The sequence below is a fragment of the Epinephelus lanceolatus genome, chromosome 24 (assembly GCF_041903045.1).
Source record: "Epinephelus lanceolatus isolate andai-2023 chromosome 24, ASM4190304v1, whole genome shotgun sequence".
NCBI classification, from domain to species: Eukaryota; Metazoa; Chordata; class Actinopteri; order Perciformes; family Serranidae; genus Epinephelus; species Epinephelus lanceolatus.
Window position 1 is genome coordinate 7,393,179 of NC_135757.1, and position 18,419 is coordinate 7,411,597.

At 43.3% G+C, this 18,419-nt stretch overlaps 1 protein-coding gene across 1 annotated transcript; it reads left to right on the forward strand.

The window, feature by feature from the left end:
• Window positions 1–727: 727 nt before the first annotated feature.
• LOC117250209 (ubiquitin-protein ligase E3A) lies at window positions 728–18,296 on the forward strand. Its single transcript, XM_033616303.2, has 11 exons — window positions 728–1,031; window positions 1,711–1,755; window positions 3,657–3,961; window positions 4,170–5,425; window positions 5,508–5,652; window positions 9,495–9,700; window positions 9,786–9,950; window positions 10,194–10,349; window positions 10,435–10,508; window positions 10,656–10,799; window positions 12,442–18,296. Exons 1-11 carry the CDS (start codon window positions 955–957, stop codon window positions 12,560–12,562), a joined length of 2,694 nt encoding a protein of 897 aa, XP_033472194.2. The 5' UTR covers window positions 728–954; the 3' UTR covers window positions 12,563–18,296.
• The last annotated feature ends 123 nt before the right edge of the window (window positions 18,297–18,419 follow it).

Genomic DNA, 18,419 nt, shown 5'->3' on the forward strand with positions numbered 1-18,419 from the left:
TGAGAAATGGCAGCCGAGGACTGTGCGACCGTGAACGTCGCTGCATTGTACATTTGTTTTTTGCACTAAGCACCACTATACTGTTGTCGGGTATAAGTCAGCAGTATGTTTACTGGGTTAATTTAGCAGTCTGTAATGATTTGGTACCGCGAACGATAACGCGAATGCTAATGCTAGTTTGCTAACTAGCTAACAGCTGCACATTTAGACGTTGTGGGCAAATGGTGGCGGTAATGCTCCACTGCCCGGTTACAATTAGGCATTAAAAGAAGAAGAAGAGGTCGAAATTTATGGTCGTCATTTCTGGTAAGTGCGCAACGGCCGTGTTTGGTTTGAGACAACACTACCCTGTCGAAATTCGCGCACTACGCCAATAAGTATAGTGCACATAGTATTCTACATGGAAGTGTACGTGACGGAAGTATGTGATTTTAGACACACCAATGGATTAGTGTGTTGTCCTCTTACTGCCACTAGATGGCACAAAAAAGCGTCCACGAGCAAGGACAACAGGTCTAAGGTAAGGAGAATGAACCCAACATATGATGTCATCCTATTAGGACAAATATAAACTGTATGAATATAAAGTATATTTATTGTAAATACATATTATCCTCCAGTGCTGTGTTAGTGATGGTAAAACCAGGGTATACTGATTAGTAACATGAGTCCAGGTCCTTGTAGCATCATGATCCATTCCGGCAGGTCTTGCAGCTAGAGCGCAGTGCATTGTGGGACGTGGGTTGATGGTGAAGTCAAGATGGCTGCGAACCCCAGGCTGCGGAGAGAGCCTGCTGTAGGAAGGCCGTCAATGAAGTTTTGAATAGAAAATCCGTCTTCGCTGCTCGTTTAGACTCAAACCAGTGTGCTGTTGAAGTTGTTACCGACCCGCGGAGGACCTGATACTTTCACAGACAGCAACAGGATAACAAACAACTGAGGATAAAGTCTCGTATGAATTCCGACGAGAAGGAGGACTGTGAGTGTGCGCCACCACAGGCCGAGACGAGCCCCGCAGGAGGACCTTATAGGTGGGCACGTCCGCAGGAAAGAGTCGGGGATGCCGGGGATGCTAGGAGGATCACTGGTAGCGTTAGCTAGCTAGGTGCTGCTGGGAGCTGTGTGGGTGCTATTGCTCTGACGTGTTTATCAGTATAGTTAGGCAACATTCACAGTCAGCACTGGTTAAATAACAATTAATAAAATTTTAGTAGTTTCGAAACATCAGTGCTGCGTGAATAATATTAAAATAAGGCCTGCAGGCTAGCTAGTTGTGGCTACATTAGCTTGCTAGCTTACTAAGTCAGCGTCAGGATGTGCAGGTCCCTGACATTTCTCCCACTTCACCACCCTGCTGCCCCTCCAATACTAAAACATATGATTCTGTTGTATGTTTATTTTAATGATAAATACCAGCTTATGTTTATTAACTAATATTATAGCCACACATTTATCAGAATACACTGTGACCCTAACCACTGTAAGGCTATGATGGTGCTAGCTCTAAGGTTGCTTTTACTTAACATGTCATTTTCTCACCGTGTGTAAGGCACATGCATTTTGTAGACGAAAATATGTTCTTATCATGTAGTATAATCAGATTTCTCCAGAGACAGACAGGCAGCAGTATTTGTAGTCACCATCATGTCAATGCAGCACAGCTTGACCTCTGCTGTAACGCCAGTTCTGTTGTGTCTGTTGTTCAATCAGAGAATACGAGGAGCCTGAAATAGAAAACCCAGAAGCAAGCCGAATGTAAGTCAAACTTATTTTGTCCCAGTGCATAGGTGTGCCTGTCAGTGTGTGTTTGAGACTGCCTTGCCACACCAGCAGCTCCAACAACTCTTGTTTCTGCCTGCTCTCACTTCTTGTTTTCTTGCCTTGCTGTCATGCATGGAGTGACTGTTATCATGACCATGTTACAGACATTTTCAAACATGACAGCCGAAATATTTCACTGTTGGAGTGTTTGTTAGTGCAGTGGGTGACCAAGGAAACTGTAAAAGTGTGGTATAGTTTCTACAGTAGCTGCAAGGGACATATAAAAGATGGAAAGGACAGTGTTTGAATTTTGCATCGGAGCCAGACTTTGGTGCCAGGTCTATTGGTGGTGCAGTATTTAGCATTGTCGCCTCACAGCAAGAGGGTTCCTGGTTCGAGGCCCTTCTGTGCTGAGTTTGCATGTCCTCCCCATGTCAGCGTGGGTTTCCTCCAGGTACTCCAGCTTTCTCCCACAGTCCAAAGACATGCAGGTTAATTGGTGACTCTAAATTGCCCGTAGGTGTGAATGTGAGTGTGAATGGTTGTCTGTCTGTATGTGTCAGCCCTGTGATGTGGTGTACCCCGCCTCCCGCCCAGTGTCAGCTGGGATAGGCTCCAGCTCCCAAGAGGATAAGCTGAAAATGAATGATTGAATCTATTGGATCATATGAGGCGAGCTTGGCAAATCCCACCCTAACCCATCTTACTTTTGTTGTTTCACCTTTGACTTTAAATTTTAATTAAACAAATAATTATGTGATGCTGACTGACAGTTGTTAGGGAGCTGCAGTGTTGGTGAGTGACAGGAAATGTTACAGCCTCTCTAGCTTAATTGTTGAAATGAGGCAAACTGAGGGAAATTACAACACACTGAAGCATACAGTCAAGTCCGAGTTTAGTGGATGTATCATGATGTAGCTTGGATCATCCAGCTATCATGTTGTAGAGTTAAGTGCATCTTACAGACAGAGCCGTGATCTATTTGGAGACTAATAACAAGGAATACGAACATGCACATTAAGATAAAAAAACATCTGTCAACAGTGCATAATGTGTGTTGTTTAATTTGGTGGAAGGATTTTGAAGGTAAAGGTGAAACAAAAAAGATATGATGGGTTGTAGTGTGATTTGCCGGGCTCTAATGTCCCTTTCCTTCTTTTATAGCTTCCTTGTTAACTGTCAGGAAGTAAGCAGGGACCAAAGCTGTTTCCATAGCAACAGAATAACAATGAAAAGGTATACTGCTGCGTTCAAATGGGGTCGTCGTGCTTACTGAGTCCATGTGAACACTCCCCTGATGTGGTATTCACGACCTCGTGAGTGAAAATTTTCTGAAAGCTCCGAGTTCAAGACTTCGGGTACACAACTTCCAATGTCATAATCGCTCACGAGATCCATTTGAACACAGCATGTGTAACGAGAGCCTCGTAAAGAATGTCAGGAGAAGTTTTGTGTTTATGTTAACACACACTGCGTCACATCACTATTGGATTTATGTAACTCTAAAATTGATGCTGGCATCATCCTCTTGGGCTCTGTCCATATTTAGCCATATGCTGCAGTTATCTCGTATAGGAGTTACTGTTATCACCAGTTTTTGACACATAAATAATGTTCACGTCAACAATATTGGTGAAAAAACTGCTAGAGAAGGCAACGTACGGATGATTCACGTCAGCCAGCATCCACACTTGATGGATGTGGTCATATATTTATTAATACACTGTATTTTTAGCGCTCAACCAACCAACTACAGTCATACAGCTGTCTTGAGTTGTCAGATGAAATGGAATCTCAATGATTACCATCCCCTGTCGTACTAATTGCTCTAAACGCTCAAAAAAAATGAGACCACACAGTATTTATAACCCGTTGTGCCTTACCTTTAAACACAGGAAGCGAGCAGCTGCCAAACATCTAATAGAGCGCTATTACCACCAGTTAACGGAGGGCTGTGGGAATGAGTCATGCTCCAACTCATGGTGTGCCTCATCACTCGGCTTCAACCGCATGGATAACAACGCAGCCGCGGTCAAAGCCCTGGAACTCTACAAGGTCAACGCTAAGCTATGCGACCCACACCCCTCGAAGAAAGGCACTGCCTCGGCCTACCTGGAGAGCAGCGCTCACAGCAACTCGGCCTGCAGCAACAGGAAGTTGAACCATAAAGATGTCCACGCTGTACGGGATAATTTCAAAGGTGAGTCGATGCCAGATGTTTAGGATCCACACACTGCTGCTGATGAATGACATAGAGCAGGATATCAGATATTGCAATCACAATAATTAATGCAAATTCACTCCGTATGAACTCAAATCCAGTTGCTGCAACTTTACCGCAAATTTGACTATTTAAAAGGGTAATTAATTAGTATGTCTAACCTTGTCATGTTTGATTCTGTACACAGATGTAAATTACCTGACAGAGGAGAAAGTGTATGAGATCCTAGACATCTGTGGAGAGAAGGAAGACTACTCACCTCTGATCAGGGTAATCGGCAGGGTGTTCTCCAGTGCTGACGGCCTGGTGCAGAGCTTCAGGAGGTCCAAACCTCACACTAAAGAGGAGCTCAAGTCCCTCCAAGGTAAGGACGAGGACAAGGATGAAGACGAGAAGGAAGCAGCCGCCTGTTCTGCTACAGCTATGGAGGAGGACTCCCCCTCCGCATCCTCGTCATCATCGAGGCTGGGAGAGGGCTCCTCAGGGGAAAACGATGTCCAGAAGCTGGCCCCCGATGAGGTGTCGGTGGACATCGAAGCCGTGCGGCGGGTCTACGAGCGCTTGCTGTCCAATGAGAAGATAGAAGCAGCCTTCCTGAATGCACTGGTCTACCTCTCGCCCAACGTAGAGTGCGATCTGACGTACCACAATGTGTATTCACGAGACCCAAACTACCTGAACCTGTTTGTTATCGTGATGGAAAACAGCAACCTCCACAGTCCAGAGTACCTGGAGATCGCCCTCCCACAGTTCTGCAAGGCCATGAGCAAACTCCCGCTGGCAGCTCAGGCCAAGCTGGCGCGCTTATGGGCGCACTACAGCGCGGAGCAGATCCGGCGCATGGTAGAGACCTTCCAGCAGCTCATCACCTACAAGGTGATCAGTAATGAGTTCAACAGCCGCAACCTGGTCAACGATGATGACGCAGTGGTGGCGGCCACCAAGTGCTTGAAGATCGTCTACTATGCAAACGTGCTGGGCGGCGACCTCGACATGGAGCACAACGAGGAAGAGGACGAGGAGCCCATCCCAGAGTCCAGCGAGCTCACCCTGCAGGAGCTGCTGGGCGAGGAGCGGCGAAACAAGAAGGGCCCTCGGGTGGACCCGCTGGAGACGGAGCTGGGGATCCGCACCAACGATTGCCGACGGCCACTCATTGCCTTTGAGGAGTTTGTCAATGAGCCTCTGAATGAGGTGCTGGAGATGGACAAGGACTACACTTTCTTTAAGGTTGAGACTGAAAACAAGTTCTCCTTCATGACCTGCCCCTTCATCCTCAACGCCGTCACCAAGAACCTGGGCCTGTACTACGACAACCGCATCCGCATGTACAGCGAGCGGCGCATTACTGTGCTCTACAGTTTGGTCCAGGGTCAGCAGCTCAATCCCTACCTGAGGCTGAAAGTGCGGCGAGACCACATCATCGATGATGCTCTGGTCAGGGTATGTGTGTGCCACCTCAGCACAATACATTCAGTTTAATCCGAACACATTCCCCTGACGTGTTTCTCTTGTGTTGCTGCAGCTGGAGATGATCGCGATGGAGAATCCTGCAGACTTGAAGAAGCAGCTGTACGTGGAGTTTGAAGGAGAGCAAGGTGTAGATGAAGGAGGCGTATCCAAAGAGTTCTTCCAGCTGGTGGTGGAGGAGATTTTCAACCCAGATATTGGTAAGAAAACACAATATCATGAGTACAATAGCATGAGTAGGAAACAGGAAGCAACTCTCAAGACGTAATGGAAATATTTGTTGGACAGCTGGGGAAATAACGTTCACCTCAAGCCTGTACTTTCATTTTCAGTTTGAGTCAAACATTATTGCACTGGAGTGACCTTGCAGGATGGTGGCAGTTGTAGAATTAAAAGCACAATATTTCATCCTTATTTGAAACTTGAAATTTAATTAAATGAAATCTTTATTTCTGATATTTGGAGTGGGGTTAGTTTGGCATATTTGTGTTTATGCAGTAGTGTACAGTCCAGGTGAAGAGAGGAGATGTGAGTAACAAAGATTACTGTCAAACACAGATACTGTGTCCTTAGATCAGATCAGTAAAGGTTCAATCCCTATTGTTCCAAGACAATGAAAGTTTATTTGGACATGTTTGTGGTATTCTCTCTGATATTCTTAAGACATTAAAAGGGTCTTAATGGCTACATATAAACAGAGCAGCTGTGTGCCTAATGCTACGTTCATTAGTGATGTCCAAACGAAGCTTCATGAACCACCAGTTGTATTTGCTGAACCCACTAGATGGCGCTCTTGGTGTAATGAAAAAGGCTCAAGGGATGGCAATGCAGTTTGGTTTCAACCCTTTGTTGAGCAAAGAGTGCCAGAGTGGACCCAAAAAAGAAAGACAAAGGTTCATGAAGCTTCATTTGGCCGTTGCTAGTTGAAACCAAACTGCATTGCCATCCCTTGAGCCTTCTTCATTACACCAAGAGCACCATCTAGTGGGTTCAGCAAAATTTGGACATCACTAGGGCTGTTCCCAAATATTTGCATATTCGAATATTCGTTTCTATGGGTAGGTATTCGTTATGAAAATTTGGTATTCGGTATTCGTTTTTTTATTTACTAATTTTTTTAATTATTATTATAATTTTTTTTACATATTTTTTTGGTGCTAAATGTAGTCTTTTGTTGTTGGTAAATGTAGGTTATCAATAAAAATCAAAACTTTTAAATTGCATTGTTAAAAATATGAAAATATCGTATCGCCTACCAACGGAGCTTGTGCACACGGCACGCTTGAGCGCATCTGTCTGAGGCTGTGGATCAATGCCAAGTTTTACCATCTTATCACTATTCCCTCTAACTTGTAGCTGTTTTGTCGTTATCTTTTGAATTTAATATGAATTATGGAACCGTTTTTGTCAACGTTTGTTTCCCCCGTTTTGTACAATAAACTATTGTTTAAAGTTTCAACAAGTTCCTTTTGGAGTGCGTGACACAAGTGTGTTTTGAAAACGACCGCGGACTGTCACCTGCTCAACGCATCAGTACCTTCGGATGCCATGACAGTAATAGCCAATAATGTCAAAATATCATTTACAGACCGATTTAACAGGCGATCACTGCTGCCTGACCCGCAGGTCCATTTGCGGGTCCCGCGGGTTACAGGTCGACCCGCGCATCACTACTCAGCTTAGTCTATAAAGGCTGTGCACACAACAGTAAGGCTATAGACATTATATTCTATTCAGGCCGGCAGAACCAGCAGCGCATCGGCTCTACAGTGCACGGCACTGCTGATTAACCATTTTATTGCAGCACAGAGTGTCTGCCAGCAACCAATTACTTGCAGAGGCTTCCTACAACTTGTTTCAACGGTTCTGATTTAATCAGAAGACAAATTAAACAGGATGACTAACCAATGTGAAAATCAAAAGAAAGCATAGAATAATGTACTGAAGGAGACTGTTGTGCCATCACATTTTTTTGTGGTTTGAGAGCAAAGATCCGGTCGCCGCTATGCAAAACTCTGCAATACAATTAAGTCCGAAAAAACCCCGGAGGAGTGCTTCACAAGGAGTCTTTGAAAGGAGCCAAGCCTGGCGTAAAACCGGAGAGAGCAGGCAGCACGGCCACCCACACACACACACACACACAAACCCCCGCCCGCCGTGAACAAATATTCGAATATTCGTTATAAATTCTGCCGAAGGTCCGAACGTTAAAAAACGGTATTCAGGACAGCCCTAGACATCACTAATGTTCATGCAAGGTCCTCCATAAGCACCGACGGTCGACTTTTGAGTCACGTCACTTTTAATTTTATCTTTTAACCAAAGGTTTTCAGTCATTGAAAGTCTTGATCTTAAGTTATCGGAGAAACAAGCTAAGCTAAGTTAATGTTAGCGGTAGCTCAGCTTGCCGTCCCTATTTCATTGTTTCAGGCACTGGTTTTAAAACAGTGCTTCTAACAAACACAGAGAGATCGTTTACAATACCAGACACATGATTTTAGCAAGATTTGCAATCATCCAAAGTTTATTTTAGTCCGTAGTGACCGTGCTGCTACTTTTACACTCTGATTCCATCAGTGCAGCTCAGAATAACATGAGACACCTGTGTGATGAGAACTAGGATAAAACAGTAGTTTGTTTCGTTAGTAAAATAATGCACACTCTGTTAATTAGCTCCTGTTATTATAAATGCATCATTTCAGTCACTGCTTTTCCACCCTTTACTTCAAGAGCTGAAACAGTCTGGTTTCACTTTAAAGTGTTTTATGTGACATATTCAGAGTATTATTATCATCATCAAACTAAACAGCAAAACATACTCTATACAAATGTCACATAGGCCCATAGCTCAGTGATACCTGTAGGTAATTTAAGTCTCAGCTGATGGTGACTTTTTGAAAAGCTTCAGGTCTCTAGATTACAGAGTGTCGGTTACATCCCACGCCGCTGACATTTTTCTGTCTTGCAGTCGCAGACGCTTTTGCTACAGTTTCATATCATATGAAGCAGTCAACTTAATTCATGGTTCTGATGATGTCGCTCGCTGAATAGGAAAAAAAACTAGAGTTGACTGAACTAGTTGATAACCAGCTTTGTAGTACCAGTTATCCAGACGGCCAATGTTAGGGTTAGTCAAACCTGATAACGAGAAGCTATCCTGGGTAAGTTGTAGTGGCTTTGTAGTACAGAAATCCCTGACACTGACCAATCAGATCAGTGGGAAAAAGGTGTCCTGACTAGAGGCGTGTAACGATCCATCGATTGAACGAACAATCCAATCTCGTCAATGCAAAGTAAAAACATCAATCCATAACCTCATCCTTAGGACACGCTCTGATTTTGAAAGTCTGTGTCACCGTCAAACAGCTGCAGGCAGATGGCAAGCAGCCAAGAGAGAGAGACGATGAGGATAAAGTTATTTACTCGGGAGTAAATCAGTAGCGTGGAAATAGTTTGCATTTCGGAGAAAATACAGGTCAACAGACAGAGCACATGGCGTATGTAAACAGTGACATCACAAGATAGTACACGACGACAGGCTTCCTGTTTCTCTGGTTTTAAAACAGAGCTTCTAACAAACAGCGATAACACACTCAGATAACACAAGACACCTGTGTGATGACAACGGGAAATAAAAACCAAAGTCAAATAATCCACACACTGTCAACTGGTTCCTGTTATTAGAAATGCGTCCTTTCTGTCAGATCAGTCATTAACTTCTCTCCCACTCTTTACCTCAGTAGCAAAACAGTCTGGCCTTACTTTGAAGTGTTTATGTGACATATTCAGAGTCGTGTCTTCATCATCTACTCACTCCACATCCAATCATGTCACAGTTCCACACGGTCCTAGAAATATAAAGTGTCACAGTGGTCAAAGTTCAGTAATAAAATCTGCTGACACTGGATGGCAGCAGAGAAAGCGGTGCCAAAGTGAAGCTTCATGAGTAGTTTACATGACTTTCTAATCATTAACATCAACAGGACACCCCTGTGTATATTTTACACACATATTAACTCAAACTTTTCTCTCCCTCCTGCAGGCATGTTCACATATGACGAGGGCACCAAACTGTTTTGGTTTAACCCGTCATCGTTTGAGAACGAGGGCCAGTACACTCTGATCGGCATCGTCCTGGGCCTGGCCATTTACAACAACTGTATCCTGGACGTCCACTTCCCCATGGTGGTGTACAGGAAGCTGATGGGCAAGAAAGGAACCTTCAGGGATTTGGCTGATGCCAACCCGGTAAGAGCAAATGTCCTGACTGCTGATAATTCGTGTAGCTACAGAGCAAATCCACAAACTGTCAATTCTGTACTGTGTCGGAAAGGTTCTACACCAGAGTCTGAAGGAGCTGCTGGAGTACGAGGGCAGCGTGGAGGAGGACATGATGATCACTTTCCAGATTTCACAGACGGACCTGTTTGGGAACCCCCTCATGTATGATTTAAGGGAAAATGGGGACAAGATTCCAGTCACAAATGAAAACAGAAAGGTGAGCCGAACAGAAAATACGCAAGACTATGTCTGTGGCTGTACGTATTTATTCCCTCTGACAGCCTCAAACTGCAGTAGGAGGTCTTGGTCTGCATCCAGATGAACTCTAGTTTTGTTTAGGGTGTGCAAGTAAAGCAGACTGGTCGTGTTTATAGAATGAATCTATTTCACCACTAGAGGGAGATCATGTACCACCAGTAGTTTGTGTAGGATCTAACTGTCCCTGCCGATGTGTGTGCAGGAGTTTGTGGCCCAGTACGCAGAGTACATGCTGAACAAGAGTGTGGAGAAGCAGTTCAAAGCCTTCAGGAGAGGCTTCCACATGGTCACCAACGAGTCCCCGCTCAAATACCTGTTCAGACCAGAGGAAATCGAGCTCCTGATCTGCGGAAGCAGGGTGAGATTCTTTTTTACTAGACATTTGAATATGTCAGGAAGTCATTTAAAGTTTCTTCAATGCTCATGCTTGTTTTGTCTCTCAGAACCTGGACTTCCTAGCCCTTGAAGAAACGACAGAATACGACGGCGGTTACAACAGAGATTCTCGAATCATCAAGTAAGAAAGTGTTTGTGTTTGTAGGCACAGTGTGTGTGCACACAAGTAATGATGATGGTTTGACCGCACACCCAACGTGCAAGACCCTACTGACCTTGATCTTTTATATTTTGCACTCATTTGTAATTTCGCTATGTTGCATCGTAGGGAGTTTTGGGAGACATTGCACTCGTTTGGTGAGGAGCAGAAGCGCCTCTTCCTGCAGTTCACCACCGGCACTGACAGAGCACCTGTGGGTGGGCTGGGCAAGCTGAAGATGATCATTGCCAAGAACGGCCCTGACACTGACAGGTGAGCCTCCTCTATCATAGCCTCTTCCTGAAATAGACTTAACATAGCGTCTTCTACAGACCTTGTTGTGGGCAGATTCATTTGGGAACCATTTTCTTTCTACTGAACTGAGCTAGCCACCACCCTTTCGTCCATGAGTAGATGCACTCTTCCTTCTAGGCGGTGATTCATTTGGTGGGTGTAGTTCGATAAACAATAGTTCCGACATGAAATTGCTCACAAGGTCTGTGGATTATTATTATTATGGAAAATACTGATTTGGGGTAAACTGTCCCTTTTAAGAACAAGCTAGTTGGTACCATAGACTGTATATAAAGATGGATGATGTGCCTCCACTTACCCCCACTGTACAGAAGTGAAGCTAAAATATCCTGGATACGGCAAGGTCATTTGGAGCCAATTGATTGATTGGCTCACACAGTTGTCAGTCATGTTTTAAAATTCATGTTTTAGCATTAAATAAAGAATTAAAACCAAACTAAGAAAAACAAACACTTGAACATGTAGCGGTGAGATAAAAATGATCTTAAATAACAGAAACCATCTTTGCGAAAAGTTTATTTGATGTGTACTTTGAATTTTGACATGTTACACACCAGCGTTGGCCTCAAGTATGACATATACGCTTTGGTAGCACTTTACAAACAATAACAATCATGTAACATAGCAATAACGATCATTAACCGCCCCAGTTATTTGGTGGCTGATCTCGTCCTCTGCTTAGAGGGTAAGGAGCTCCTGGACCTCATCGTTTTCCAAATTTGCGGACATTTTCACCTGCCGTTGTTCCTCTTAGAGTTAGCTGCTAACTGCTATTACCTACTTTTATAATCTACTGTGATGGGTTGAAAACATGCCTGCTTCCACTTAAAAGTGATTTGAATTTTGAAGTTACTTCCCTGTCACTCTCTTTGAATAGATCTTGGGCCCTCTGTGGCAACACAGTGTTCGCATTGAACTAAAAGAGGAGGCTATGTGTTTTTTTTTAAATGCCTAAATCTTAAAATGAGTCTGAGTTGGAGCTGTGGCACACATACACAGTTGGTGCTATACAACACTTGTTTGATGGAGTATAAATAACACCTACAACTTAAAACCACATGGGTGAGAATTCTCATGTGGCCCCGCTGAATTACAGTTTACCTGTTTATTATCACTGTGCACCAACGCTTAACGGATCACAGGTGTTTTGTGCTCTAATTATATTCCCCATGGTAAGTGTTTGCTTTGTCTCATCCAAGCAAGGGTGGGAATCTAAGAGTACTGTGTAGTTGCTGCGTTGTCCCACACATATGTAGGAAAAAGCGTATATTAAAAGATTGATCTGGGATTTTATGAATCGTAAATGAAGATCGATTCGAACCAGCTGAATCGATTAGTATAACCCAGCCCTGATTTCTACCAGCATCAGAAACAATTTGGAATGAACAGAAGATGACCAATATCAGTTCTTTTGGCTCTCATGTGGTTACTGTGGTGTCGCCGTAGCTCCAACATGTGGTCGCATTTTCTAGGATAAGCTACAAATTAGCCTTAGCCTGTAGTGTAGCTTCAAACTCTTATACATTGGCATTGATACAGTTATTCTTCCTCCAGTGAGTCGAGGAAAACTGACCGTCAGTGTGCTGTTTTGTCTCGGCAGGTTACCGACGTCTCACACTTGCTTTAATGTGCTGCTGCTGCCCGAGTACAGCAGCAAGGAGAAGCTGAGAGAGAGACTGCTGAAAGCCATCACCTATGCCAAAGGGTTTGGCATGCTCTGAGCCCCTGCTCCGAACACACAGCAAAACGGACTCCTTCTCAGAAAGCCCATCAAACCCTGCCCTTCCTTTGTCAGACACAATCTACAGGTGACAAAAGACAGAGTATGTTTTAAAGGAAAAGCAAAGTCAATAATGAAAGCAGAGAGATGGTTCCAATAGAGCGCTCCAGTAGTTCTTTACTGTGCCTGCATCATCCCACATCAGTCAGTGTAAGCACAGAGACCTCCTGATCAAAGTACCCACCCCCACATCCACATTACGTGAATGTGCAGCAGCCTCCCCATCTTTGTTTTCTATGTACAGAGAGGATCATTTTCCTTATTATTTATTTTAAGGTTAAAATGGGTTATTTTTCATGCCTGCCTGTTGTGATAGCTTCCCTACTCGGGGAACGGGGGAGGGTTATTATTAAACAATGTAAATTTGGGACAATGCATTAACAAGTCAATATAAAACCCATTTATTGAACAAAGTTGTGTTAAAGTAGACTTGAACTCTGGTTCACAGACCGCTGACAAAGAAAATCTAGTTTTAGAGTAGCCTTTACTACAAAATATTATATTCCCCACAGAAGAAAAACCATTCCACTCTCAGCAATCAGTTATTGTTGTTTCTACCAAGTCCATTTTTGATCAAGGTAAGCATTTAGAAATGTCACATGGTCCTAAATGGCACACTATAAAATAGCTGTTTTTGTTTTGGGCCTCTTTTCCTTATTTTAGGGGTGGGGGTGGGGGGCACCGCAGGTTAGACTAAAATCTTGTCAGAGCTGTGTAAGTGCACTTAGACATTTTCAGAATGTTTGTTTTTTGGCCACAGGTTGCCATGATTGTTTGAAGCATTTTATTTCCATGTCTTCCTGTGTTGACGATTCTAAATAAAAACAGTATTTATATATCAGTGCGGTTGGAACTGCGATGCCGTATTGTGCACGTTTCGGAGGATGTACACACGTAGACCAGTCACTGATGATGTTCTCAGATACAGACATAGAGCTCTTCTTGTGCCAACCTATACAGTCAGTCGATAGGTGGGTGAAACCCCAGTAAGCACTTTGTGTCGTCTCGTTCTGGCTTCGTCTGGACTCGTCAATGTAACGGCAGTTTATCTGAAAGCCCCCCATGTAGAGTCAAGAAGGCAGTCACTGTTGTGATTTTTAGTCTCCGGCTGTGGTTACACCTGTCATTTTAATACAACATGTATCACAGGTTCAAGTGAGGACAGCAGTCTACGCACAATCTGAACAAACTGTTACGTCAAAGCTGCAACCAGCTCGGTTAATCCTGAAGCCACTTAGGCCCTGTCTATATGTATACAGATGTTTTAGAATACGGATATTTCGCCCCCTAGCTGTCCAAACAAAAACGGAAAAATGGCTCCAAATGCTAGCCCGGGACTGTCGCTGTCGGTAGTAGAGGAAATATAAAGATGAAGGAGCTTATTCAAGCATACGAGAGATGCTCTGGACATGCTGCTTTTATTTCTAGACGATAAAAATGTATTGGTCCAACCGGTCCTGATCCAAAACTGTCGCTTCTGGCTGACTTAAAACCGCAAACGCTGGAGCAAAAACACTGGGTGCAGATGTTTCCATCCAAGTTTAGGTGTCATTGGACCAAGCAGCGCAAACAACATGTTAGCAAACCAGTTTCTAGAAATTTTGTTTGCCTGTGGACAAGAGGCGAAATCATAGAGGAAAATATCCATTTACGAGCATACCTGTATACATATAGAGAGGGTCTGACGCTCAGAAAAGCGCCTCATATTTTCCTATCAGTCCTTCGTTTGCTGTGCGGATCACAATGGAAAATAATGTCGAAGACAACAAAAAAAAACACTTTCTAATTGTGCTTGCATCCAGTAAGCACAGCTCAAAAACCAATTAACTTGGCTCTGTAGAACAAACAAATCCTCCCTCTCCACTGCTCTCACGTTCTATCTTTTCGTTTAACATATGTAGCGAGGCTAGACTAACTGCGTCCTCCTGCTTCCAGTCTATGTCCTAGACCTTTGTACCTCTGTATAACACTGATACTGACTCTGGGGAAGACGGTACTGTACGGACACATCACTGTGATCAGATTTATATTCGGATCTGTCACATTCAAAGAGAAATCAAACAGGTGTAACCACTGTCTATGGAAAAGTCTAGGAAGCATTTCATAGCACTTTTTCAACATTGATTGGAATAATAACTGTGAAATCATCCTCCCACAGAACAGGCTGATGTTTCGTAGTATTTGATAGTTCTGTTTTTGTTCAGTTGACTAGGCTGTACCTGTAAAGAACTTCAGTAATGTCTGCATGATGTTCTTGCACACAGACTTTATAATTTGACACTGTCAGCAGAGTGCGTTAGGTCAGGCAGCACGTCATCAGATACCCAGGTAGGCAGGCTTTAAACCCATCTACAGTTTAACTGAATTATTTAAACCACTTATTTGAAAGTGAAAATAAAATGGACACACTGAAATGTCACTTTTGGCAGTTTGTTGCATTGTGCACAGCCACTAACTATGGTAAGTATGTTACCTGGAGTTTTATAGAGTGCTCCAGGGATGACATGGAAGTTAGCATCGCCCTGGTTCTCTTGTCAGAAAGCCGACAGGATTGCTCCATTGGATTTCGGATTATTGCAGAAACTAAGCTCTGTGACAAACAAACATTTATGTTACTGATATGTTTTGTTCAGCAGGATAATCTTCTCAAACGGACACCACGTTTATGGTCCTTAAAGCTTAAATGCAAGCTAACGTTAGGCAATAAAGTAACTACACGGTTGCATGACGTAATATACCTATCACAACAAGGCTGCAAAGTGTCATTTAGCTTCTTGTCAGCAGCCGCCTTTTTGTAAGGCACATAAAGGCTTTAAAATTCACCGTGGGGTATTGACGGACGTATTTTATGTCGTAGAACAAAATGTGAAAGCCTCTTGTGTTAACCACAGACCTTATTTCAGGCGTCTAACTGAAAACTATTGACTTCAAGATGAGGGAACAGGAAGTGCTAAAATGCAAACTCATTTCTGGGTTTTAGAACTCATTCCTGGGGCACTCTATATATTCATATACATACATTACAGCTAGGTATGGGACGATGTACAATTTCATTGCATCATCGTAGGAGTATGCATGCGTAATATGATGTTATGGAGACTTAATGATGACTAAAATTATGTGGGGAAAAAAGTGGATATATCGATATCAGTATCTGTTATCGGCCAAATGAGTAGTTATATATAGGCATATCGGATATTGGCAGAAAATCCAATATCATGCATCCCTCTTATGATGCCATTGCAAATAGTTGAAATGACTGGCTTTTTAACATTGTCTTTCGCTTAAAAGAATAACAAACGTGCGTCCTATCTGTTACACCTTAAAAATATTTCTGTCTTAACAAAATGCCAGGTAAAGTGATGCAGTATGTTTAAGTATCAGGATGACATCGTGAATCGCAATAATTTTGGCCATGAAATTTTCATATCGTCCCATGCCTACAGCCAACCCTTTTGCAAAACATGCTTTGTTTTAGGAATTTAAATTATTTCTACCATTCCGTGCAATATGAATATATACAGTATGAAAAGCATACTGTAATCTTAAATCTGAGGTAGTGCTGTGTCAACTTTTCAACCCACTTTACCACCAGACGAAGACATTTTAACACACATAGGGATGGATTACACAACTCGAGTACATGTCAGGAATCTTACATATTTTCATACATAGTGGCAACGAATGGAAGCCAATGGCAACCTTAAACAGTTTGAAAAATACACCCCGAAATCAAATTGAACATGGTTATTAAAAATGTAAGGTCCTTTAACATTACCTTTTGTTTTACTTCCAAATAAGTGGTTGAGATAATTTAGGTAAACTGGACAAACACTTGTTTGACCACTGCTGTAAAACTGTCTTAACAGTTTCCCCTCATCTTCAGATTTGCCTTGAAATGTCATAGCGTTTATGTCAAGGTCCCCTTACTTTCTTTCTTGAGCTTTTGAAAATATTATAGCCTGGATCAGTAAATGTAGCCGATCTGACACCACTCAGCCAAAACATCAAAACCACTGGCTGGTGAAATGACAAACATTGATCATTTTGTTATAATGCATTGTTCTGCCGGGAAGTATTAGGTCCTAGTATTCATATGGATGCCACTTGGCGCGCTCCATCCAACCAAAACACTGTTGTAGACCAAAGTACCCCCCCCCCCTCATGGCAACAGCACCCCCTCATGGCAGTAGTCCTGCCCAGCAGGACAATGCACCATGCACCACCGTAAAAACTGTTCAGGAATGGCCTGAGGAACGTGACAAAGCACTCAAGGCGACAACCTAGTGTCCGAATTCCCCAATCTGATAACCACGGATCGGGAAGACCCTAGAAGTACCCTCACTTCACAACGGGGCCACCTTGGATTGGACTTGCTCTGACCTATCAAGGCATAGGCACAGGACCTCTTGGGGCAATTGATCCTTTTAGTCCTGTGGCTTGCAAGATGGGGTATGAACACATCCCACAGATGCTTGATCAGATTGGGATCTACTGAATTCGGAGGCCAGGTCAACGTCTTGAGCTCTTTGTCACGTTCCTCTGGCCTTTCCTGAACAGTTTCTGCAGTGTGGCATGGTGCATTATCCACTGCTGTTGACATGTGTTGTTGCCATGAGGGGGGGGTTTGGTTTGCAGTTTTTTGTTGAATGGAGCATGTCAGGCGGCATCTATGTATGCCAGGACCCAAGGTTTCCCATGAGGACATTGCGTTTTGGCCGATTGGCGTGGTCTTACACAGGTGGTGACAGTAAACCCTGTCTCTCTTCAAAGATGGTCCTTGGTGTAGGATGTGAATATTTTCAAAAGCTCCCGAAAACTAGTAATTGGATCCTGAGTTTAGATTTGATCAAGACCCAGATTATCAAAAAAACAGGTTTGATATATCCAAAGCTGGTCGGGGACTACAGCAGTCTGCAGATGGTCACTCAGAGGGGTGTTTTTTTTGTTGTCATGGGCTTTTTGGTCTTTGGAGATTGAATCAATGACTTCTCACTCTAACCATGAGGTTCCTGCTGTCCTAGTGATGTGTCTGCAAGAGGACTGTCTCCTTTTTTTTTTAAAGTGCTGCTCAGCCTGTGAGCGCGATGGTGCCCACAACATGCCACTGAACCACAGCGCTCAGACCACAGCAGCACACAACAACCCTGAGCCATTCTTTCTGTTCTTTTACTTTCTCATCGTCATGGTTTCAGCTGGACCTGGGCTAAATGATGTTGGAGAATACTTTTCATGGCTTGTTTCTAGCTTTCATTGGAGTCACTTTGGACAGTACAAGGAGTGCCTGGAAATGTGGACTAACAGTGGACTGTGTTGGAGAGTTTGTGGAAATAACAACTAAACATTGTAGTAACCTCAATCATGTGGAACTCTGTAGGTTCAAACAAAGGTTAAGGATTACTTGCAACTGTTATTGAGCCCAGGTCTGGTTTCTGCTGTTTACCATTACTCTGTACCTCCGTTTTGAATGCTGAAGATGCTGCTCACGTGGACATGTGAAAGGGCTCTAGAGCCTGGTGAAGGTAAAAGGGTGAAACCTGATCTTGGAAAGGGAAGCGGTTTTAATCGATTGGTTTGACTTGACAGTAACATTCTAAAAGATACAAACTGATGAAAGGCTACAAGTATTCAGTGTTGTGAAAACATGCTAAATAAAGATGACAGCTTTTTTCCAACTTGTGTTGCCTTATAATCCTGATTCGAGTCTGCAGGTCCTTTGGTTTCACGACAGTGAGTCTTACCCATGTTCAGGGATTTCTTGTTGATCCCTGCCAGTGGAGCATAGCCACAAAATAACT

Excerpts from the sequence above, each read along its gene's own strand:
- LOC117250209 (XM_033616303.2), top strand. The coding sequence starts at position 955 with ATGAATTCCGACGAGAAGGAGGACTGTGAGTGTGCGCCACCACAGGCC. Across the intron at positions 3,962-4,169 it reads TGTACGGGATAATTTCAAAG|ATGTAAATTACCTGACAGAG; the intron begins GTGAGTCGATGC and ends TTCTGTACACAG. Across the intron at positions 5,653-9,494 it reads GATTTTCAACCCAGATATTG|GCATGTTCACATATGACGAG; the intron begins GTAAGAAAACAC and ends TCCCTCCTGCAG.